Source organism: Bubalus kerabau, chromosome 18 (assembly GCF_029407905.1).
Source record: "Bubalus kerabau isolate K-KA32 ecotype Philippines breed swamp buffalo chromosome 18, PCC_UOA_SB_1v2, whole genome shotgun sequence".
NCBI classification, from domain to species: domain Eukaryota; kingdom Metazoa; phylum Chordata; class Mammalia; order Artiodactyla; family Bovidae; genus Bubalus; species Bubalus kerabau.
The window spans coordinates 69,884,562-69,909,204 of NC_073641.1; the positions used below are offsets into that span (position 1 = coordinate 69,884,562).

Consider the following 24,643-nt stretch of genomic DNA (forward strand, 5'->3'; position numbering starts at 1 on the left):
GGAGGGGGGACACGTGTGTGTTTTCCTGTGTTGTGTGGGATCCAGACAAATCTAAACTTTCTAGGAGACTGCAGTCTTTATGACAATTACATCCCTAGTGACCACAATCAAAGCATATTAAGAATTTGTCCTCTTCTAGGTCTTTGGCCCTGAACTAACACAGAACCTGTTGGTTCTAACACGGAAACCAGGCTGGACGCAGAATCTTTCATTCTGCCATGTGGTGCTATTTCATCCTGCAACACCATTTCTTTGTTGAAATGAGGTCCTGTCTGGAAAGGGGTATTTTAATTGAAAAATGTAGTTTACCTAAACAAATATATATGAGGATCTCTTTGGCTCTGGGAATACTGTTTAAAAATTATGCATGTCTTTAAAATGCAATGAATCATAAGTAATATTTATTAGAAACTATAAATAAAATAGGGACTGCTGAAGCAGGAACACTGTCAAAATAAGATGAAAAATAATCTAAGATTCAATGATGATATTCCTACTTGTCACAATATCTTATAGCCACATGCTAAAATTAATGAATATATCTCCTTTTTTTCTGAGACTTTAATGTTATAAAGTCACCACAGCTGGTGAATATGCTTGGCAAAACCATGTGGCTTGTAGATGACTTTGGAATGACAAGACATCAAAAGTCCATCAAAACTAAGAAAAGTCTAATGTGAACAGCAAAATAAACGATTAAACTCCTGTATCTAATTCTAGTCAATTAGTTTGGCTGCCCTCTTAAGCTAAAGCTCTTTCAAGGTTACATGAGTTCACTATACTCATTTGCTCAATTTTCCTAGTCCTAGAAGTTCGGTGATTTTTTTTTTCTTTTTAATTTACTGAAAGTATTTTTAAGGTGGTGGGGGTGAGGTGGGGTGGGGTGAGGAAGGCAGGCAAAAAGGAGGATTATAATGGAGGGGAAAAAAAAGAATTTTTCTTCCAAAATAACTCAGGTAGCTTTTCAGGGAGCAGAAAAGTGCCATGTCACACTTTGCTGCTGCTGCTGCTAAGTTGATTCAGTTGTGTCTGACTCTGTGCAACCCCATAGACTGCAGCCCACCAGGCTCTCTGTCCCTGGGATTCTCCAGGCAAGAATACTGGAGTGGGTTGCCATTTCCTTCTCCACTTTACCATGTGGTATCATCTTTTAAGTTTGGTCTGAAACCTTAAAGAACCGTATGGGGCCTCTATGAGTCAGAAGCCCACCCTCTGCAGAGGTTGCTATGGAGACAGATGTGAAGCTGAGATCCTGCTAGCCTAGAGTGCAGACTTTTTAAGGGGATGGAGGGGTGCAGCCCTCAGAAGGGCTACAGGGAGATGCCACCTTTGCCTTCTTCCACTCCCTCCCCTGCCCTCCCCCTTGAGCTGCTCAGTTCGGACTTATGGGCTCATCTTTAGGGAAGAAATAAAGGCCACATCCCCTCCTGCCCTTCCCAGGTTCATGCTGACTTCTGAATCTGGGATAGCAGGGTAGGTTGCATGTTACCTCTGAAGAGAAGGTTCAGGGATCTGTCTGATGCTATGGCCTTGGACTTCTCATACATTAAAACAAAATAAGGAGACAGGCTTCCTAAGGGCTTCCCAGGTGGTGCTAGAGGTAAAGAACCTGTCTGCCAATGCAGGAGACTCAAGAGAAGCAGATTTGATCCCTGGGTGGGGAAGATCCCCTGGAGGAGGGCATGGCAGCCCACTCCAGTATTCTTGCCTGGAGAATTCCATAGGCAGAGGAGCCTGGCGGGCTGTAGTCCATGAGGTTGCAAAGAGTTTGGACACGACTGAGTAACTAATGCTTTCACCTTCTTGGATTTTTTTTTCTTTTTATCCTAATTCTTGTTTAACTCTGACCACCATACCTGTAGCCATGACCTGTGTGATCAGGCTCACTGTAGGACCTGCAGACCCAAGTGGGCACTCAGGGAAGTGCCCACCTGACTCATATGGCTGTCCAGGGCACTGCCCATCTCACCTTCTCCTTCCCTTCAAGGCAGCAGGCTGCTTTCCTGACTCCCAGGTAGTGTAACGGAGCAGGACCCTGCGGGCCCTTCCCAGGACAGATGCCCCACCTCCTCTACCTGATTCTTGCTTGCAGGAAAAGCTTAGCCCAAGAGTAAATCTCATCAGAGAAGTGACAAAAATCCTGAAGCAAAGAAAGACCAAAAAAGACAAAATCATATTGATAATAGTTTAACCATTAAACAAAGTCGAGGACCTTTAGTTCCTCCTCAGGGCTGGATTATATTTTGGATCATATACTTTGAGCTGCTGTGTAGATGCCAAAATCCCCACCCAGTGGAAGGAGTTACCTACATGATGATCAGACTGTAGCCATGACATCAGCTGCTCTATCTTGCACGATCCCAAGAACTGGGAACAAACCACCCCAAGAACTGAAGACTAACTGTACTTAAAACAACCAAGATGACACTGATCAGATCACAGGTGACCAACTTCCAAGGTAACTGTTAAGAGCCGACTGTACTGCACGGCATGAAGCCCCCTTCCTCCTGTGCATCCCCGAAATGCCCCCTTTTAAGCTCTTCCCTGTGACCGGCAGTGGGGCGTTGGCCTTTGGACATGAGTCCACCTTCTTCCCAGGTTGCCGGCCTCCTGAATAAAGCGAACTTTCCTTTGTACCGATACTTGTCTCTGGAGTATTGGCTTTCAAGCAGCAAGCAGCCAGACCTGAGGTCAGTAACAGAAACGCTTAGCTTTTTTTTTTTCCCCCACTGGAAAAACAAAAGCAATGTGGCAGGAGCTTTCTCAGCTTCCAGCCACCAGTTGCCTGGGTGTGTCCCTGCTCCTGCTGAGGCCCCACCCTCACAGCTTCTCTGTGTCCCTCCCTGGTCATTCCCAAAGCTGCGCAGGCTCAGTGCACCAGCTCTCCCACGGAAAGGCGGGAGGCAGCCGCCCCTTGGCTTCGTGGCTATTTCCAGGTGCAGCTTCTTCTGTCCTTTACAGCGAGATTCACCAGGGACGGGCCCATCCTCACCTGCTCTGCTCTCTCCCCTCTCTGGAAATCCCAGGTCTTTGCTCACTGCCCGCCCCCACCGGACATGCTCACGTGGTGCTGATGATCCAAACCTTCCTAAACTTTACCAACATTCTGGGTGCAGGAGGCGAGAGGCCCTGCCTCCCAGGTGGTGCACGCGTGGACCCCCCGCTTCCCACAGGTGTCTTTTGTCTGCCTCCTCGCCCTCCTCGGATAATGCACCCAGAGAACTCGAGCAGCACTGCATGACCGACCGCAAGGGGCTCCACCCCAGTGTGAGCGCGGTCACAGCGCACTTAGCTTTGTCTAGAAATCCCTTATTTCGGAGAGCTTCGTAATAATCGTGTGTGGGCAACCTGAAGATGTTTTTAAAGTTACACTAATTTATATGGCTGTCTGTGTTATTTATCTATATCAAAAAGCAGTGGTGTGAAAAAAAGAGAGAAGGTAGGATTTTCTACAGTAGAGGCCATAAAAGAGTAGAAAGAGAATTGTACACATTCATTAGAGAAGAGAACAGGCGTGAAGCCATCAGAAGCATAGATGATGGAAGATTCAAATCCTAAATCCTGATCTAGATTTATTAAAAATACAGGAGCAGCCACATCTCATGTAGACAAGCTAAGCTTGTACGTAAAAGATACGCTTGATTTGATAAATTCAAAATCCAACAGAAAATTATTCAAGGTGAACAGAAACCTAATAACAGAGCTATTTAAAAATACAGAGAATGAAGAAATGTAAGGCAGGCCAAAAACAAGTAAACGTAGCCTAGTGCCATAATGTCAATGAAAAAAAAAAAAAAGATCATCTACTAAAGCGATATTAGGAATATTGGGAAAAAGCAGTATGAAGAATAAGCATGGCTATTGTTCAATATAAAGAACAATTCATGCCAAAACTAGACCCCTACCTAACAACATAAAGTAGAATTTTAATGTTAACTATAAAGCAAAATTAACAGCAGAAACAGAAAAATAAACAATCCTAATGTGAAATTTTAAAGTGTTTCTCTCAGAAACAGACATACTAGATGGAACATATTTGGATAAAGAAGAAGCCTGATCTGTCATATAAATAACCCTAATACAACACAAAACACACATTCCTTCATTCCCACAGAAAATATTTGTAAAAACTCCCATGCCTAAGGCAGAACGGAAATCTTGGAAATGCTAAAAATGACATACTTTTTAACTCTTTCTTTGATCTCAATGTAGTAACATCTGAAATAACAAAAAATTCACCCTGAAGCCTCAATAAATTTAGAAATGCAAAACCACAATCATTATAAGTAATTCACGGATCAGACAGTGAAACAATGGTGTCTAACCTTACTTAAAAAACAACATACTGAGTTCTCCTCTCAGAAAGATGTGACTCTGAGTGAAGCTTCAGTTTTCAACAAATATTTCCAGAAGACCTGACTAGGACACTTGCAGTGAATATACATATGTACCTATAGAGTTTTAGTAAAGTCTATTCTATTAATATCAATAACCAGATGACATCAATATGCAGATGACACCACCCTTGTGGCAGAAAGTGAAGATGAACTAAAAAGCCTCTTGATGAAGGTGAAAGAGGAGACTGAAAAAGTTGGCTTAAAGCTCAACATTCAGAAAACTAAGATCATGGCATCTAGTCCCATCACTTCATGGCAAATAGACGGGGAAACATTGGACACAGTGTCAGACTTTATTTTTTGGGGGGCTCCAAAATCACTGCAGATGGTGACTGCAGCCATGAAATTAAAAGACGCTTACTCCTTGGAAGGAAAGTTATGACCAACCTAGATAGCATATTAAAAAGCAGAGACATTACTTTGCCAACAAAGGTCCGTCTAGTTAAGGCTGTGGTTTTTCCAGTAGTCATGTATGGATGTGAGAGTTGGATTGTGAAGAAAGCTGAGCACCGAATAATTGATGCTTTTGAACTGTGGTGTTGGAGAAGACTCTTAAGAGTCCCTTGGGCTGCAATGAGATCCAACCAGTCCATCCTAAAGGAGATCAGTCCTGGGTGTTCATTGGAAGGACTGATGCTGAAGCTGAAACTCCAATACTTTGGCCACCTCATGCGAAGAGTTGACTCACTGGAAAAGACCCAGATGCTGGGAGGGATTGGGGGCAGGAGGAGAAGGGGACAACAGAAGATGAGATGGCTGGATGGCATCACTGACTTGATGGACATGAGTTTGGGTGGACTCCGGGAGTTGGTGATGGACAGGGAGGCCTGGTGTGCTGCAGTCCATGGGTCACAAAGAGTTGGACATGACTGAGCGACTAAACTGATTCTATTTATCTATAGATCTACCTACCTATGTTGAGAAAGATTGAGGGCAGGAGGAAAAGGGAGTGACACAGAATGAGATGGTTGGATGGCATCACTGAATCGATAGACATGAGTTTGAGCAAGCTCTGAGAGAGTGAAGGACAGGGAAGCCTGGCATGCTTCAGTCCATGGGGTCACAAAGAGTCGGATGTGACTCACCATCTGAACAACAGCCTGCCTGTCTTTCTAATTGCCGCCTATCTATCTACCTTTCCATCTATCATCCGGGTATTCCATTTATCTATTCGTAGGCTTCATTTTCATTTTTATTCCAACATATTTGAAGCATATGCTATCATGTGTATTATTAGGACACTTGGTGAATTTTAGTTCATCATATTGAGGTCTCAGGACCAGAATAATAAAACTATTATGATCATTACAGGTACTATTTAACCTTTGTAAGTAAGTTCTCTGAAATATAAAAGTATTTCCAAAGTGCCTTTCTGCCTTTGTTCACATGGATAGATATACAAAACAACAAAATACTCACACACATATACTGACACACAAACATGCACCAAAACAAAACAAGTAAGCAAGACAAATAAGGAGGCCCCCCAAAAAAACACCCAAAATATTTTTACAGAAGTACATAAGGAAGATTTCTGGTGTGAAACGGTGACTCCAGATCTAAATCGTTAGCTCACTTCTGTAGCTCCACTTCTGCAATGATTTTTCCATTTTAATATTTCAGTGATGAGGAAACAAGTCAAGTCAGCCTTGATTAGGACCAGTCTGTCCGTATTTGTAACTTGGTTTTCATTATGGATACATTGTAACAAACGTCACTATGATGGTTTTCATTACGGATGCATTGTGACAAACACCTTTATGAGCCTGAATGTACTCTAACTTCCTTGTTTTGGTTCAGCCACATCTTTCTTGGGGGAGATACAGTAAGACACCCCCGTTTACATTGAGACACTGTCACATCTAGGTGATGACGCAGTCACCTAGTCAAGTCACGATGCTCAGCCCTGCACTGGCAACTTCACACTTCACACCGAATGGTTCTCCAAAGACTGTCAAGTACAGAGATGGCCTAACGTTTTTGGTTTCTCTGGTTAAAAGGAGACAGCTAGATGCCTTTTCAGTGGGGGTGCAGCGGTGGGAGGACAAGGTTTCTCAAGAAGAGGAAGGGCCCCTCAGGAGGCGGCGTCTGTGGGCGTGAACCCTATGTAGCGCCAGGTTCCCTGACAGAGTCAGCTCAGCCCCAGAAGAACAGCAGCAGAAAGTGCAGCACCTGGGGGGCGCGGGCTCTGCAAAGCTCCCCTCCCTGTGGCTTCACGCGTCCGCAAGGGTTCTGAAGTTCGGCAAAGCTGATGCTCATCCCGTAAGTGGAAAGAAAACAGGAGAGGATAACTGTACCAAGTCTCCTATATTCTTCATCGCCACTGTCATGTCACCAGAGAAATCCATGATCTGAAAAGAGACAGCTAGAAAGGACAGGCTTGTGGACACAGCGAGGGAAGGACAGGGTGGGACGACTTGAGAGCACCATGGAAACAGACGTCACCAAACGTAAAGTGGGTAGTCATGGGAATTTGCTGTGTGATGCAGGGAGCTCGAAGCCGGCGCTCCATGACCACCTAGAGGGGAGGGATGGCGTGGGAGACAGGAAGGCGGTTCAAGAGGGAGGGGACATGCCTCTGCCTGTGACTGATTCGTGTTGCTGTGTGGCAGGAACCAACACAATATTGTAAAACAATTAAAGATAAATAAATGTATATAACAAACAAACAATAAGTAACATTAAAAAGAAAATAAATGGAGTTGTGCTCCAAACTCAAGGGTGACGTGTAATTGATTTACTAAAAGAAGAAACGCTCTAGTACGATTCCGAAAGATTTCAGAAAATGGTGTTGAAACAGAAGTTGGTCTGCTAGGTGGGAGGACCGGCTCTGTCCTTTGTGGAATCCGGTGCCAGGTGCGAGACCACGAGGGATTTCAAGCTGGCGGCATCGGAGAATTAAACCAAGTGGGGAGCGTTTCCAGCATGGGGCCCTGAGCCATGGGCAGGGAACACGCCCAGGAGGCCGGTCCTGCAGTTTATTCCCAGTCACTCGAATAATTAAATGAACTGACATACTTCCTTAACATCCTGGGAGTTAAACCCTTGCACATATATGGACTGCCTCCGTGACCAGGGTCCTCTTCATCCCTGGGTAGCCTGCACACTCCTGGGTGTGAATATTTTCAAGGCTTAAACCTACGCTGCTGTTGCTCAGTTTTGCAGTCATGTTCGATTCTTTGCGATTCCATGGACTGCAGCATGCCAGGTGCCTTCACTATCTCCCAGAGTGTGTTCAAACTCATGCCCCTTGAGTCAGTGATACCATCTAACCATTTTGTCCTCTGTCGCCCCCTTCTCCTGCCGTCAGTCTTTCTCAGCATCAGGGACTTTTCCAATGTGTTGGCTCTTCACATCAGGTGGCCAAAATATTGGAGCTTCAGCTTCAGAATCAGTCCTTCCAATGAATATTCAGGATTGATTTCCTTTAGGATGTACTGGTTGGATCTCCTTTCGGTTCAAGGGACTCTCAAGAGTCTCCTCCAGCACCACAGTTGGAAAGCATCAATTCTTCCGGTGCTCAGCCTTCTTTATTGCAGGACAAGTGTTACTGCCCCCTCTCCTGTCCCTGGCAGTATTGCGGTAAGATCAGTAGTTCTTCATGATCACTAGAACATGATGTTCCCCTGCTCATCTCCTCCCTCATTTCTACCAAATGGACGCAGTCACCCTCGTCTGGATCTCGGTTTTAAGAGAAACAGTTCTGCTGATGGGTTTGTAGGAGTCAGCAAAATGTAGACAGAAACAATAGGACCATCCAAAGACCAAGCGGGAGGAAAGCAGAGAAGGGCTCCGTTTGTACCCGGAGGAGGTACGAATGACAAGACGCTTTATCTACACCCTTCCTCTGCATCCCTAGAAGAATCCTGCAGAGAGAGGCGAAGCATCCATTAACCATCTGGAAAGTATTTCCTCTAGTTCTATCTTCAGCCGGTTGACCAGGAAGGCGTGCAGTGAGCGCTTGTGCTTGGAAAACGAGAGCGATAAGAGGAACGACAGGAAGAGCCGCTCCATTTAGATAAACTGAGAAATCGAAACGAAATAAATATCCGTGTGATTTACGGCTCAGGTATCAAAAGCAAGCCATAAAAATGCCTGATCCTCGCTCAAATGAGCCGGGGGAGCGCCGCGCGCTGCTGTCCGCGCGGGGCTGGCAGAGCCTCCTTCCAGACGCGCGGAGGCGGCAGCGCGGGGGCCTCGCTTGGTCACCGCGGCGCGGCGCGAAGTGCCGATGCCCCACGACCGGGCCTGGGTGCCCCCGCTGGCCCCCGCCTCGCAGACATTTGAGATCACTTTCCTCCAGGCTGGAAGGCTCCCGGACTCCCGGCTACCTGCCCGCGGAGATTTACGACCTGGTTTCGGATCCGGGGCCCTAGTGCGCTCCAGACGCAGCGGTGCGCACGTGTGGATGGAGACTGATGGGGGCGCAGGGTGGGGGGCGGGGGAGTGGGGAGCCGCAGGGCTGTTTTTTTTTTGGATCACGTCCGTTATAAAGAAGACTAGCTGTGATTAAGATGTTTTAAATCGCCCCCCGCCCCCGGGTCCTTCGGGGAGCTTCCCTCATGAGGAGCAGGAAACAGCACATTGCTCCCGGCTCCATCCTCTGTGCCCCGCTGTGAACCAAAGACGGTGGGAGGCTGAGCGTGCAGCCGTGCCCTGTGGCCGCGGGGGCTTTGTGGAGCCCGGAGAAGCGGGTGGACCCTCCGCTTGAGAGGGCCATGGATGGACACCTCGCAGGAGGCAGTCTAGTAGGAAAGACATAGGCTCTCCCAGGCCTCTCCCAGTGGGTGTGCCGCTCACTTAATCAGGAAGGAAAAACTGGCAGTATTCTGGGCAAGAAAGAAAGGTATCTTACATTTCAGAGGACAACAGAACAACTTTAAAATTAAGATCTATTTTCCCAGCTCAGCTGGGTAATATGACAGTGCACAGGGATGGATGCATGTAACACAGTTCCTTCTTCTGTGTTTGTCACTGACCATTCTGCTTCACAGACTAAGAAAATAAATAATGCGAACTTGTTTCTTCTTTCCAGGCAAAAAAGGAAAGAGCCAAGATTTAGTGAGTGTTTTAGCACATGTCCTGGACTGAGTGAGAGCTTTTACATGGATTCCCTAAACACTTCCTTGACCTACACTGCCCTGATTAGTACAAGGTGAGGGTACTAATATAATATATATAATATATATAACATGAAGAATATAATATGTCCTTGTGCTCAGTCATGTTTGACTCTTTGCCACCCCATGGACTGTAGCCCGGCCAGGCTCCTCTGTGCATGGGATTCTCCAGGCAAGAATACTGGAAGGAAAGTATTCATTTCCTCCTGCAGGGGATCTTCCTGACCCAGGGTTTGAATCTGTGTCTCTTGTGTCTCCTGCCCTGGCAGGTGGATTTTTTACCACTGTGCCACCTGGGAAGCCCCCAAAGACCCTGCTTTATGCTTTTGAGGCCAAGTTCAGCAAAGCCAGCTACTGTGGGTCTTTAAAATCGAGCCACGTGAGGCTACATGTGACATGGCGAGTGCCTCGGCTGTCAGAAGGGCCTAGTGAGCTTCGCTTTTGTAAACACGTTACTTGGATGCTTTTGACAACCTTTCTGTGATGATGAAGCCAGGGAGATGCAGCCAGACGGTGGGCGAGCCTGGGGGGTGACGGCTGGGGGAGGCAGGGCAGGACCTCGGCTGCCCCCCTGGGCTCCTGCCCACGCCTGAATCAGGGGACCGGGGCTTTCTCGAGGAGCGTGTCAGGGCAGCAGTGCCGGGGACAGGTGACCGAGATGGCCGAGGCTTGCTGCCACACTTGCACAGGGTCCACCCTCCCCGGACAGCTGGGACAGGCCTCACCACGGGCTTTCCTAACACATTTCACTTGGTAAGGAAAGGAGACACTGGGGCAGGGCACGGAGGCTCGGTGGGAAAAAGTTCCCCTGCCCATGGCCCACTGCCCCTCCCGCAGCCTGAGCTGATAAAAGCCAGGACAAGCACCGTCCACGAGGAGAACTTCTGTGCCCCTGACCAGATGGGCCAGGCCCACCCCCACCCCGAGCACACTTTCTGTGGCTCATCCGTTCAGGCAGCTCTTGCTCCTCTTGCTTCTGCCATCACGGATCACGTGGCCGCGGTTGGCACTTCTAGTCCCCAGGATCAGGAGCCCCGAGGACTGGGCGTTATAGCTGCAAACCCCTGACACTCGTTCAGAGGGACGCGGCAGTTCTTACCTGGGGGGACAGGCAGACACCTTGCAGGGCACGACTCCTGTGACCGGCCGGGCGTCGGGGCTGCAGAAGGAGGCATTCACCAGGACCTGCAGGTCTCTGTAGCAGCCTGCTCTTGTGGTCATCTGTCCTGTGAGAGAGAGGGATGCATGGTGAAGACCCACAGACACGACCCATGGTAAAAGCAGGTGAAGAGCTAATGCCGTCTCCGGAAACCCTTTTCCTGCATGTTAGCTTGTTTTTGCATGAATGACATTTGGCTGACTATGATATTCCACTTCTCTGATCTGTCTTGATGACTTTTATTAGTGGATTTCATCAGTTCTAAGATGCCTGGAAAATCCCATGGACGGAGGAGCCTGGTAGGCTGCAGTCCATGGGGTCACTAGAGTTGGACATGACTGAGCGACTTCACTTTCACTTTTCACTTTCATGCATTGGAGAAGGAAATAGCAACCCATTCCAGTGTTCTTGCCTGGAGAATCCCAGGGACGGGGGAGCCTGGTGGCTGCCGTCTATGGGGTCACACAGAGTCAGACACGACTGAAGTGACTTAGCAGAGAGAAGATGCCTTGTATTTTCCCCCTACATTAAAAAATATATATTTATTTTTATTTTTGGCCGCATGCAGGCTGTTCATTGTGGCGTGCGGTCTCCAGAGTGTGTGGCTCAGAGGTTGCCTTGTACGGGCTTAGTTGCCCTGAGACATGTAGGATCTTAGTTCCTGGACCAGGAATTGAACCCCTGTTCCCTGCATTGGAAGGCAGATTCTTAACTACTGGACCACAAGAGAAGTACCCCACCCTGCCTACATTTTAACATCTTTAAATGTGTGCCTCGCTATTGGTGCCAACTTATATTTGGTGAAACTATCTGCCCCCCGTCTAGTCTTAGCCCCGACATCCCCAGGCTGGCCTCCCAGGCTCATGGAGCCGGCCGTCTAAGAGATACACAATCCATCAACATGCATTCAGAGCAGGCTTCCTGAAGCCCCTTCTCTGGGGTCTGTGGTCTCTGTGTAGTCAAGGGATCACTCTTGTAAGCCCCTGATTCCCACTCCCATGCCTTGCTCTGAGTCCACTGTTTAACTGATACCACCTATATTTATTTCCTTTACACACACACACACACACACACACACACACACACGCTCATGCTGCTCCCAGATTAAAAGCCTGCTCTTCTCTCGTTAAACTGGAGACCTCCTGGCCTTGATCTCCAGCCTTACACACACACACACACACACACACACACACACGCTCACGCTGCTCCCAGATTAAAAGCCCGCTCTTCTCTCGTTAAACTGGAGACCTCCTGGCCTTGTCCTTCAGCCCCGCGGCCTCCCTCTTGTACCGACATCTCCCCCGGGCCTCTGACCCCCAGAGCCCACCCACAGCTGTGTCTGTACGTGGAACTTGGTCCTCACCCACTGTCCCCGACACGCCTGGTGGAAGTCCTCTCATCCCTCTATGGCAGGCCCACACCCTGTCCTCTGACCCAGCACCTTCCCCTGCTCAGGGGTTCTCAGACTCGAGTGTACATCTGAATCCTCTCGTTAGCTTAAACACACTCCCGGCCACTTCCAGAGCCTTGGATCCGGCAAGCCTGGGATGGGTCCTGAGAATGTAAGTTTCTAACACGTGCTCAGATGTCCAGGAGCTGCTGCCCCACGGACCACACTTTGAGAACTGCTGCTCTAGGAAATATCAGAAGCTGCCACTTCAATGTTTCCTGTTACACAGGTGTGACAGAGTAAAAGATGAATACTTGGTCTCTGTCCCTGGTTCTTGGACCAGCTCCTAGAACCTTTGGAGTCTCCTTTGTGAGCTACTGAGCAGACTGGTTGGTGGGGGGAAGCCCCACACAGCTTATGGATGGAGCTGGTCCCCAGAAAGACCGAGGCATGATGAGAGGGTTTGCAGCCCAACCCCGCACCTCTGGGGAGAGGAGACGGGCTGGAGATTTAGTTCAATTACCAATGGCCAAAGATTTAATAATCCTGCCTGTGTAATAAAATCTCTATAGAAACCTGTAAATAATGGGGTTCAGAAAGCTTCCAGGACGATCTCTCTCTCAACTGCTTCAGTTGTGTCCAACTCTTTGCAACCCCATGGGCTGTAGCCCACCAGGCTCCTCTGTCCATGGGATTCTGTAGGCAAGAACACTGGAGTGGGTTGCCGTGAACTCCAACATCTCATCCTCTGTTGCCCCCTTCTCCTCCCGCCCTCAGTCTTTCCCAGCAGCAGGGTCTTTTCAGTGAGTCAGCTCCTCACATCAGGTGACCAAAGTACTGGAGCCTCAGTTTCAGCATCAGTCATTTCAATGAATATTCAGGGTTGATTTCCTTTAGAATTGACGGGTTTGATCTTCTTGCAGTCCAAGGGCCTCTCAAGAGTCTTCCCCAGCAGCACAGTCCAAAAACATCAATTCTTCAGTGCTCAACCTTCTTTATGGTCCAACTCTCACATCTGTACATGACTACTGGAGAAACCGTAGCTTTGACTATATGGACCTTTGTTGGCAAAGTGATGTCTCTGCTTTTAAAGACGCTATCTAGGTTTGACATAGCTTTCCTTCCAAGGAGCAAGCATCTTTTAATTTCATGGCTACAGTCACCATCCACAGTGATTTTGGAGCTGAAGAAAATAAAGTCTGTCACTGTTTCCACTTTTTCTCCATCTATTTGTCATGAGTTTACAGGAATGGATGCTATGATCTTCGTTTTCTGAATGTTAAGTTTTAGGCCAGTTTTTTTGCTCCTTTTTTCACTCTTATCAAGAGGCTCTTTAGTTCCTCTTCACTTTCCACCATTAAAGTGGTATCATCTGCATATCTGAGGTTATTGATTTTTCTCCCGGCATCCTCGATTCTAGCTTGTGATTCATCCAGTCTGGCATTTCGCATGATGTACTCTGAATGTAAGTTAAATCAGCGGGGTGACAATATACAACACTGACATACTCCTTTCTCAATTTTGATCCAGTCCTTTGTTCCACGTCCTTTGCTCCATGTTGCTTCTTGATCTGCAGACACGTTTCCCAGGAGACAGGTAAGGTGGTCTGATACTTTTATCTCTTTGAGAATTTTCCACAGTTTGTTATGATCCACAAAGTCAAAGGCTTTAGCATAGTTGATGAAGCAGATGTTTCTCTGGAATCCCCTTGCTTTTTCTATGAGCCAACGGATGTTGGCAATTTGATTTCTGGTTCCTCTGCCTTTTCTAAATCCAGCTTGTACATCTGGAAGTTCTCAGTTCACATACTGCTGAAGTCTAGCTTGAAGGATTTTGAGCATAACCTTACTAACATGTGAAATGAGCACAATTTTACGGCAGTTTGAACATTCTTTGGCACTGCCCTTCTCTGGGATTGGAATGAAAATTGGTCTTTTCCAGTCCTGTTGCTACTGCTGAGTTTTCCAAATTTCCTGACATATTGAGTGCAGTACTTCAGCTGCATCATCTTTAAAGATTTTAAATAGCTCAGCTGGAATTCCATCACCTCCACTAGCTTTGTTTGTAGTGATGCTTCCTAAGGCCCACTTGACTTCACACTCCAGGATGTCTGTTCTAGGTAAGTGACCATACCATCATGGTTATCTGGGTCATTAAGACCTTTTTTGTATAGTTTTTCTGTGTATTCTTGCCACCTCTTCTTAATCTCTTCTGCTTCTGTTATTTTTAAGGCCTCCTCAGAAAACCACTTTGCCTTCTTGCATTTCTTTTTATGGTGAAGCTAGTGACAAAGTCTGGTTGAGATATATAAATGCTCTGTGTGTTTGCTTAGTTGCTCACTTGTGTCCGGCTCTTTGCAACCGAATGAACTGTAGCCCATCAAACTCCTCTGTCCATGGGGATTCTCCAGGCAAGAATACTGGAGTGGGTTGCCACATCTTCCTCCAGGGGAACTTCCCTACCCAGGGATCGAACCCAGGTCTCCTGCATTGCAGGCAGATTCTTTACCAGCTGAGCCACCAGGGAAGCCTAAGAATAGTGGAGTGGGGAGCCTATCCCTTCTCCCCAGGGGATCTTCCTGACCCAGTAATTGAACTGGGGTCTCCTGCACTGCAGGTGGATTCTTTACCAGCTGAGCTACCACGGAAGCCCCTATGTATATAATTTGATCACTTAGATCAAATTTCCGGAGGGCAGAGAGTGCAGCCTGCATAGATTAATTTGTTCCCACACTTGTTAAGTGGTTTTTCAGCCATTGGCCAATTTCATTACATTCAGTAACTTCTAAGATCAAGTCACCTCTTCCTGTCCAAGTGTTCCAAATCTGCTTATTCAACCAACTACAGATGGAAAAAACTGGGGAAAATATTCCAGAAAGTTCTAAAAAACAAACTTGCATTTGCTATGTGCCAGCAACTTTTTATACAATATTTCCCTTGTATTTACAACTATTTGTGTATCATTTTGGGCTTCCCTGGTGACTCAGATGATAAAGAACCCACCTGCAATGCATGAAGCTCAGGGACAGGAAAATCCCCTTGGGGAGGGCATGGCAATCCACTCCAGTATTCCTGCCTGGAGAATCCCATGGACAAAGGAGCCTGGCAGGCTACAGTCCATGGGGTCATAGAGAATCGACACAGCTGAGGGACTAAAACTTTCATTTGCACACTTGTAGCATTTACATCATATTAGGTATTATAAGTAATCTACAGATGATTTTAAAAGTATTTGGGGGGATGTGCACTGTTCATCGCAAATACACCACCATTTTATTTATATATTTGGTTCTGTAGGGTTTCCTGGAACCAATAAGAGGGATGACTGTAGTGATTTAACGTGCTGTGTGCTCAGTCGCGTCTGACCCTTTGTGATCCCATGGACTGTAGCCCACCACGCTCCTTTGTCCACGGGATTCTCCAGGCAAGAATACTGGAGTAGGTTGCCATGCCCTGCCCCAGAGGATCTTCCCAACCCAGGGATCGAACCTGGGTCTTATGCATTGCAGGCAGATTCTTTACCACTGAGCCACCAGGGAAGCCCAGTGATTTAATAATGCTTGACAAGAAACCATCAAAATATAGGCATATAGAATGTAGAATTCTATATTCTACAGTACTTGGGAAGAACTGAACACAATTTTGATGATTCACCCATGTATCAATGCAGAGATGAAATCTGAATCAGTATTTTATGAACTTGCTAACAAGGAATAAGAGCCTATTAAATTTGAAAAAAAGAAACAGACATCACTTTAGAGCTGTTCTGTAGTGAATTTTGTAAACTCCCTTAAATTAAGCCAACTAATCTTGGTGATCCAATTTATAGGGGGACATATTGAACAATAGTACCAGTTTTTAAAACTGTTGGAGGTCAGTTCTAATGAGTAGAGAAGGAAAATTAAACTTTTCTCTCCACTTACATGACCACTTAAAAGTCTGTTTCAAAATTTTCTAACCAAAGTCTTCTGGCATTTTTGGTGTGACTCTGTGAATAATGGCTTTGGTTTGGTTTCCAGTTTTGAGACTGAAGACGTGACATTCATGTGACATGTGACATTCTTATGCTCAAGTCTTAACAAAGAGTCAGGCTAAATGATCCTGCTGAGCAGGGCACAGTCTCTCAGTCAAGCCAACAGGAAACTGCTTTGCTTTGACACAGAAACAGAAGTGTCTTGTGTTAACATACTCACTTCTCCTTCTCGGTGGAGGTGTTTGTATGACTTTGGTGCCAGTCAAGTCCCAAGCTTTTACCTATTAATTGGATAAGGGGGAAATCTAGATCTAGTCACTCTTGGAATGATTTTAGTAACAACGTGATAGGAAAAATATAACCTGAAGGGAATTTGCCCAACCCATTTCTAAGTTCTGACTCGGCCAGTTACTTTTTTAAGCTGGTGACATCGGAGACCTCTCACTTTTCCTACTGGGGCACTATTGGCATTTTAGGTAAAAACATTATTTGCTGTGCAGCGTGGTTGTCATGTTGTAAAATGTTTAGCATCCCTGGATCCTGCCCACTAGATGCCAATAGCAACCCATGGCAACTAACATGCCTGCACACATGTCCAAATGCTCCTTCTAAGGAACAGTGCAGCCTTTGGCTGAGAGCACTGATAGACTGCAAGCAGATAAGGAAGAAAGTACACGCTTAGGAAAAAAGAAAGGGAAAATGTAACGTGTTGCTGGGAAATCTTTAGTAATTCCGAGAAACAAGATCAAAACAGGACAGTGGTCATCAGGTTCATGGCAAAATTCATTTAATAAAATGACAATGACAAAAATACTATAAAACAGAATTTATGGTGTGTAGCTCAAAGTGAGATCCAGAGGGTATTTCATGGCCTTAAATACCTACAGTGATAAAGATAGGTATGGATGGAAATAAATGAATCTAATACTTAATTATGGTGTTAGAAAAAAGGATAGCTCAAGGGCTTCCCTGGTGGCTCAGCTGGTAAAGAATCTGCCTGCAATGCAGGAGACCTGGGTTCGATCCCTGGGTTGGGAAGATCCTCTGGAGAAGGGAACAGCTACCCACTCCAGTAATACTGCCTGGAGAATTCCTTGGACTGTATAGTCCATAGGGTTGCAAAGAGTTGACACAACTGAGCGACTTTCACTTTTACTTTCAAGGAAGCAGAAAAAAGGAATTGATATAGATTGGAACAGAAGTCAACATATTAGAAAATGAACAGACATCAATATATTTGCAGACAAACATGTGAAGCAGAAGTCAGTATGTCAGGAAAGAGAAAATGATGAATCCAGAAGCTGATATTTGGGAGAGGAGCTTATCCTCAAGCACAACAACCTGCAACTCTGCTCACCCCACTCTTTCTAGCTCTTCCCTGGATTACAGGGGCTCCAGGCGGGCCCTGCAATCTCTACATCTCTTGTCTGTGGGGCTGGTGGATAGATCCCATCACTGAGATGCTTGAGCACATGATGTGGTCAGAGCCGCAGCATCATGTCCCTGGCAGCAGGGATTTAAAACGTGGGCTCTGGCAGATGTGAAGTCTGCTGTAAGTCTCCAGACATTTTTCTGGGAATCACATACTCCAGTGCTGGCTTAGCTCTAATCCTTGCCAGGAATTTCTGGAATGTTCAACACATTCCACCTCTTTAGTAGCCAGAGCAACTCTGAGACCTAAATGGGTCTCTCTTTGACTTTTACTTCCCCAACTTTTCCAACTATTTTGTAAACATACGACCCTTTATGGTAAATACCTTCCTAGGATACCTAGGATGGATTCTGTTTTCCTGGCTAAACTGTCGCTGACATACCAACTTAATGAAAAAACAAACAATAAGCACAAATATACAAAACAAAAATCAGAGTAAGGAAATAGCCACAGGTAGAATAAACAACTGGAAAAGACCCTGATGCTGGGAAAGATCGAGGGCAGGAGGAGAAGGGGGTGACAGAGGATGAGATGGTTGGATGCCATCATTGACTCAATGGACATGAGTTTGAGCAAGCTCTGGGAGATAGTGAAGGACAAGGAAGGCTGGTGTGCTAAATCCGTGGGGTCACAAAGATTTGGACACTACTGAGTGACTGAGCAACAAGAAGAAACAAAAATGATTTAATCAGAGTACTTTGTTCAAATATATTAAAATATTATTTAAAATCCTACAGGAAAAAAAAATGGTTTTAATTAGTAAGACTACTCTCAAAAGAGATAAATAATCTAATTTGTCTAACTACCATACATATTATAAAAAAAAAAAAAAATCAAAGATCTAATGCCTGAAAAGGTATCAGATTCAAGTGCTTCAAAGAACTTCTACCAAATGTAGTAGATGCTGCTGCTGCTGCTAAGCCACTTCAGTTGTGTCCGACTCTGTGCAACCCCACAGACGGCAGGGTCCTCTGTTCTCGGGAGTCTTCAGGCAAGAACGCTGGAGTGGGTTGCCATTTCCTTCTTCAATGCATGAAAGTGAAAAATGAAAGTGAAGTCGCTCAGTCATTTCTGATTCTTTACGACCCCATGGACTTCAGCCTACCAGGCTCCTCCATCCATGGGAGTTTCCAGGCATGAGTACTGGAGTGAGGTGCCATTGCCTTCTCTGGTAGTAGATGCTGCTGCTGCTGCTGCTGCTAAGTTGCTTCAGTTGTGTCTGACTCTGTGCGACCCCATAGACAGCAGCCCACTAGGCTCCCCCGTCCCTGGGATTCTCCAGGCAAGAATACTGGAGTGGGTTGCCATTTCCTTCTCCAATGCATGAAAGTGAGAAGTGAAAGTGAAGTCGCTCAGTCGTGTCCGACTCTTCGCGACTCCAGTGGACTGCAGCCTTCCAGGCTCCTCCGTCCATGGGATTTTCCAGGCAAGAGTACTGGAGTGGGGTGCCATCGCCTTCTCTAGTGCTGTTTAAATCATTACAGAGCAGACAAAATAGGAAAGATTTCCAACATTTAAAAAATTTCGTATATTTTAGGATGCAAAGGAAAATTATATTAATAACTCAATATTGATATATTTCCACCTTGTTCATTTAACTTATAGCAGAATACAATTATGCTAAATGCAGGGCTGGATGAATCACAAGCTGGAATCAAGATTGCTGGGAAAAATATCAACTTAAGATATGCAGGTGATACCACTCTAATGGCAGAAAGTGAAGAGGAACTAAAGAGCCTCATGATGTGCATGAAAGAGGAGAGTGAAAAAGCTGGCTTAAAACTCAACATTCAAAAACCTAAGATCATAGCATCCAGTCCCATCACTTCATGGCAAATAGAAGGAGAAAAAGTGTAAGCAGTAACAGATTTTATTTTCTTGGGTTCCAAAATCACTGCAGCCATGAAACTAAAAGATGCTTGTTCCTTGGAAGTAAAGTTATGACAAACCTTAACAGTATATTAAAAACCAAAGACATCATTTTGCTGATAAAGGTCTATATAGTCAAAGTTATGGTTTTTCCAGCAGTCATGTACAGATGTGAAAGTTGGACCATAAAAGAAGGCTGAGCACTGAAGAATTGATGCTTTCAAATTGTGGTGCTGGAGTTGACTCTTGAGAGTCCTTTGGACAGCAAGGAGATCAAACCAGTCAATCCTAAAGGAAATCAACTCTTGGATATTCATTGGAAGGACTAATGCTGAAGCTGAAGCTCTAGTACTTTGGCCACGTGATTCGAAGAGCCAACTCATTGGAAAAGACCCTGATTCTGGGAAAGACTGAGGGCAGGAGGAGAAGAGGGTGGCAGAGGATGAAATGGTTAGATGGCATCATCGACACAATAGACATGAATTTGAGAAAACTCTGGGAGATCACTGAAGACAGAGAGGAGCCTAGCATGCTGCAGTCCATGGGGCTGCAAAGATTCAGACATGATTTAGCACCTGAACAACAACAACCCTTAGAAATACTAATGGAAAAAATACAAAATAAAACAGGACAGAACCTAATAGTACCTTGGGGGAAAAAAGACATCAGATAATAATTCTCAGTAGGAATATAAGAATGATTTAGTGTTAGGAAAATCATTCCTAATAGTTTAGTGTTAGGAAAATTGGCTTGGAGAAGGCAATGGCACCCCACTCCAGTACTCTTGCCTGGAAAATCCCATGGATGGAAGAGCCTGGTAGGCTACAGTCCATGGGGTCGCTAAGAGTCGGACACGACTGAGTGACTTCACTTTCATTTTTCACTTTCATGCACTGGAGAAGGAAATGGCAACCCACTCCACTGTTCTTGCCTGGAGAATCCTAGGGACGGGGGAGCCTGGTGGGCTGCCATCTATGGGGTCACCCAGAGTCGGACACGACTGAAGCGACTTAGCAGCAGCAGCAGGAAAATTGGCTAATATATTTCACCATTTTAATGGATTAAAGAGTAAACATAAAGTTTATCACAAATGTAATACATTTCAGCATGCGATAAATTCTGCCTCAATTTTGACAAAAATATTTACAAAATTGACAACTGATGAATACTTAATCAATATATCTGTATATTTGCATGAGTATACATGTGTGCATATCTGTATCTATGTGTCTAGATAGACAGATGTAGGTATTTACACGTTTATTTAAACCTAGAAACCAGCATTATGGTAAACACTATAAACATTCCCATTAAGGTTGAAGAGAAGTGAAGTGAAGTCGCTCAGTCATGTCCGACTCTTTCTAACCCCATGGACAGTAGCCTACCAGGCCCCTCCATCCGTGGGATTTTCCAGGCAAGAATACTGGAGTGGGTTGCCATTTCCTTCTCCAGGAGATCTTCCCAACCCAGGGATTGAACCTGGGTCTCCTGCATTGTAGGCAGGCACTTTACTGTCTGAGCCACCAGGGAAGTCCAGACTATAGGTTAGGACCATTAAGGTTAGGAATAAGAAAAACATATATCATCATGCAGAAAACCTGGGTTGGATCTCCAGGGAAGATCCCCTGGAGAAGGGAAAGGTTACACACTCCAGTATTCTGGCCTGGAGAATCCCATGGACTGTATAGTCCATGGGGGTCACAAAGAGTCGGACGCGACTGAACGACTTTGATCATTATCATTGATCATATCATTATTTCAGTTAAGACCATAAGGAGATACTGGCTCACACAATTAGATAAGATAAAATAAGGGTTATGAACATTGTAGTGGGGAGAAACTTCAGGGGGTATCACTATGTATCTAGAAAACTCAAGGAGGAGTAGGTGTGAAGATGTTGGAGGAGGGGGAGAAAGAGCAGACTCTTGGGTACAGAGAAAAGACAAAGCGTGGACACAGACTGAGCTCAGAAGCAAAGAGAAAACAACGCCTGTCGCTGAGACGGTAAGAAGTTGCTCTGATGTGAGAGCTGGTATCACCAGTGTGAGGCCGAAGAGCACAGAGATTTGTATCAAAAGACCCTCATGGGTAAGTGATGATGGGGAATCAAGGGCAAACCAGGCCCCCGGGGGAGGAGATGGAGACACGGGTGCTGGGCTTGTGGTGCACCTGCAGTAAGGAAGTTAAGGGACAGGACCAGTGACAAGACCGTGCTGATAAAGGAAGGAGGCAAATGGGCAAGACGGATGTCGGAAATCAAGAGCAGAGAAAGCTGGAAGGAATCGGGTGAACTGTGCTAAGGGCTTCAGGGAGGCCAGCAGGAGGGGGCTGAGGAAGGGCTTCTGATGTCAGCACGGGGTGGTGGTCACCCCTAGAAGTGTCTCAGATATGAAACCAAGAAACTGTAAGGATGAGCAGCAGGGGCTCCTGGTTGGCAGTGGGGCAGGAAGTGGAGGTTATTCTCAAGGCAAGAGAGAGAAAAAGGAAAGAATGGGAGACTGATGGGAAGGCTGAGGAAATCTGAGAGGGGGAAGACGGTGGGGGAGGGAAGAGTGACTTGAAAGGGAGGAAGGTTGCGTTTTGGTGGTGAGAACTTTGTGTGATGAGGTCACGGATGAAAGCGGAGTATTGAGGTTGGGAAAGGGGAACATCTCCCTGGGGCAGAAGATGCAGAAGGAATGAGTCGCAGAAAATTCTGCTGTGGTTGGTGGGAACCAGCTGACGTTTACACTGGGCTTAACCCTCCCCACATGGGGGATGGAAATCGCCCACGTGTATGTGCAGAAGCAAGCTGGCGTAGAGACATATGGAACCTATTACAGCAGGACTCCACAATGGGTCTGGCTTCCAATCTACTAGGGCAGTTCAAGTGCTACCTTTAATCTATAATCTATAAGGCTCAGTAGGGCTTGAGGTCTGTTAGCTGGCACTGCTTCCCTCCTCTTACAAAATTATCATGATTAAAAGCATATGGAGAGGGGGCTGCTAATGGTCCCCAGACTCACTTCCTGGGTGTGTTCCAGGAAATTTCTTGTCTTCAGTTCTCCCACCCATCTACTGTTGTTATTGTTGTTGTTCAGTCGCTAAGTCGCGTCTGACTCTTTGCAACCCCATGGACTGCAGCATGCCAGGCTCTTCTGTCCTCCACTTCTCCCAGAGTTTGCTCAAATTATTGTCCCTTCAGTCAGTGATGCTATCTAACTGTTCATCTTCTGCTGTCCCCTTCTCCTTTTCCCTTCCATCTTTCCCAGCATCAGGGTCTTTTCCAATGAATCGGCTCTTCCATCAGGTGGCCAAAATATTGGAGTTTCAGCTTCACCATCAGTCCTTCCAATGAATATTCAGGGTTTATTTCCTTTAAGATTGACTGATTTGATTTCCTTGCTGTCCAAAGGATTCTCAAGAGTCTTCTTCAGCACTACAATTCAAAAGCATTAATTCTTTGGCGCTTAGCCTTCTTTATGGTCCAAGTCTCACATCCATACGTGACTACTGGATAAACCATAGCTTTGACTAGACCGACCTTTGTTGGCAAAGTGATGGTTTTGCTTTTTAATACACTGTCTAGTTTGTCACAGCTTTCCTTCCAAAGAACAAGCATCTTTTAATTTTGTGGCTGCGGTCACAGTCCTCAGTGATTTTGGAGCCCAAGAAAATAAAATCTGTCACTGCTTCCATTTTTTCTCCCTCTATTTCCCAGGAAGTGATGGGACCCGATGCCATGATCTTAGTTTTTGGAATGTTGAGCTTCAAGTCAGCTTTTTCATCCCACTAAACCGGTCTTAACTCACCTCTCAAGGAGCATTAAAGCATGGACCTTTGACCATCACAGTCCCTGGTGGGAAATCTTCTGACTGACATTTAAAAATTAACTGTAGGGTTCAGTGAAGTCGTTGCTCTTCTTTTAGAGCCAGTTCCTCTTGGAGAAGTGGTCATCCCTTGGTATTCCTGAATGCCGGGGACTCCACAGATGCCTCCGAGGGGTGCTGGGGCACTGAGCAGGGGAGAAGCCCTAGCCAGTGGGTTCCGCCTACAGTATGTTTGTAGAAAAGTCCTCTCGGCAGAAGCACAATTGAAAGTGACTCCCTGAACCAGGGGTTCTCAATGTGCTTCATCACCAGGAGCTCTTAGTACAGTGCAGTCTGCTGGCCCATCCTTAGCGCTACGACCTCTGACTCAGCAGGTCCCGGGTGGGCCCAGCAGTTTGCATTTCTAACAGATTCTCAAGTGATGCTAATGATGCTGGCCTGGGGCCTACAATTTCCACAGCAGCTCAGTGACTTTTGCATATGATTCTGTAGAAAGTGACCTTAAACTGGGAGGCACCCCAGTTTTGTGAATGGAAATCAGAATCTTTTATAATTTTTTTTATGTCAGATCCCATGCTACCATTCAAACTCTGCATCCACAAGTGAACAAATCTGTGCGTGCGGGTGTCCACACATATTTGAGGCAAGGTCATCCCAAGAGAAGCCATCGTCGTCTTCTGGGAGTGAATGCTTCCGACGGTGTGTGTAAGCTGTGCAGTCGTGTCTGACTGTTTGTGACCCCATGACTGTAGCCCACCAGGCTCCTCTGTCCATGGGATTCTCCAGGCAAGAATACTGGAGTGAGTTGCCATTCCTTTCTCCAAGAGATCTTCCTGACCCAGGGCTCAGACCTGCGTCCATCGCATTGCAGACAGCTTCCTTACCATCTGAGTCACCGGGGAACTGAGTCACTGGGGAACCGAGTCACCAGTTCCCTGTAAAGAACCTGCCTGCCAGTGCAGGCGACATAAAAGAACTGAGTCTGATCTCTGGGTTGGGAAGATCCTTGGAGGAGGAAATGGCAACCCACTCCAGTATTCTTGCCTGGAGAATTTCATGGACAGAGGAGACTGGTGGGCTACCATCCATGGGGTGGCAAAGAGTCAGACATAACTGAAGCGACTAAGCAACAAGCACAACTTTCAAATACTCTCCCTAAAAGTGGAGCCAAAATGTGTCATTTCTGGAGCAATTTTGGGGGCTTGGGAAGGATTCACTATTTACAGTTCATTTTAAGTGTGAAAATTCATAAACAGAAGCCTCATTTAAAATGGAGTTGATTTTGGTGCTGACAACTTTTCAGTTCTTTATGTGCAAATACGCTTACTTTCAAAAATTAATCTATATTCTTCAAAAAAATTAATATGAAAATATGACTAAATATTCTGATAATACTAAGGTTTTAAAGGACATAATGTGAAATTCATGAATCTTTATTGTAAGCACTTCAACATTTAAAAGTACTTGACGCACAAAGTGAAGAATAGCAATGCAC

General features: G+C 45.9%; 1 protein-coding gene across 1 annotated transcript in view; it reads right to left on the reverse strand.

The window, feature by feature from the left end:
* The window catches only part of LOC129633050 (A disintegrin and metalloproteinase with thrombospondin motifs 16-like), an 80,562-nt gene that overhangs the window by 35,496 nt on the left and 20,423 nt on the right, over nucleotides 1-24,643 (reverse strand). The window contains exon 5 of the mRNA XM_055554829.1: nucleotides 10,617-10,743. Within this exon, the coding sequence (XP_055410804.1) occupies nucleotides 10,617-10,743 (127 nt within the window). The remainder of the gene's footprint in view (nucleotides 1-10,616; nucleotides 10,744-24,643) is intronic.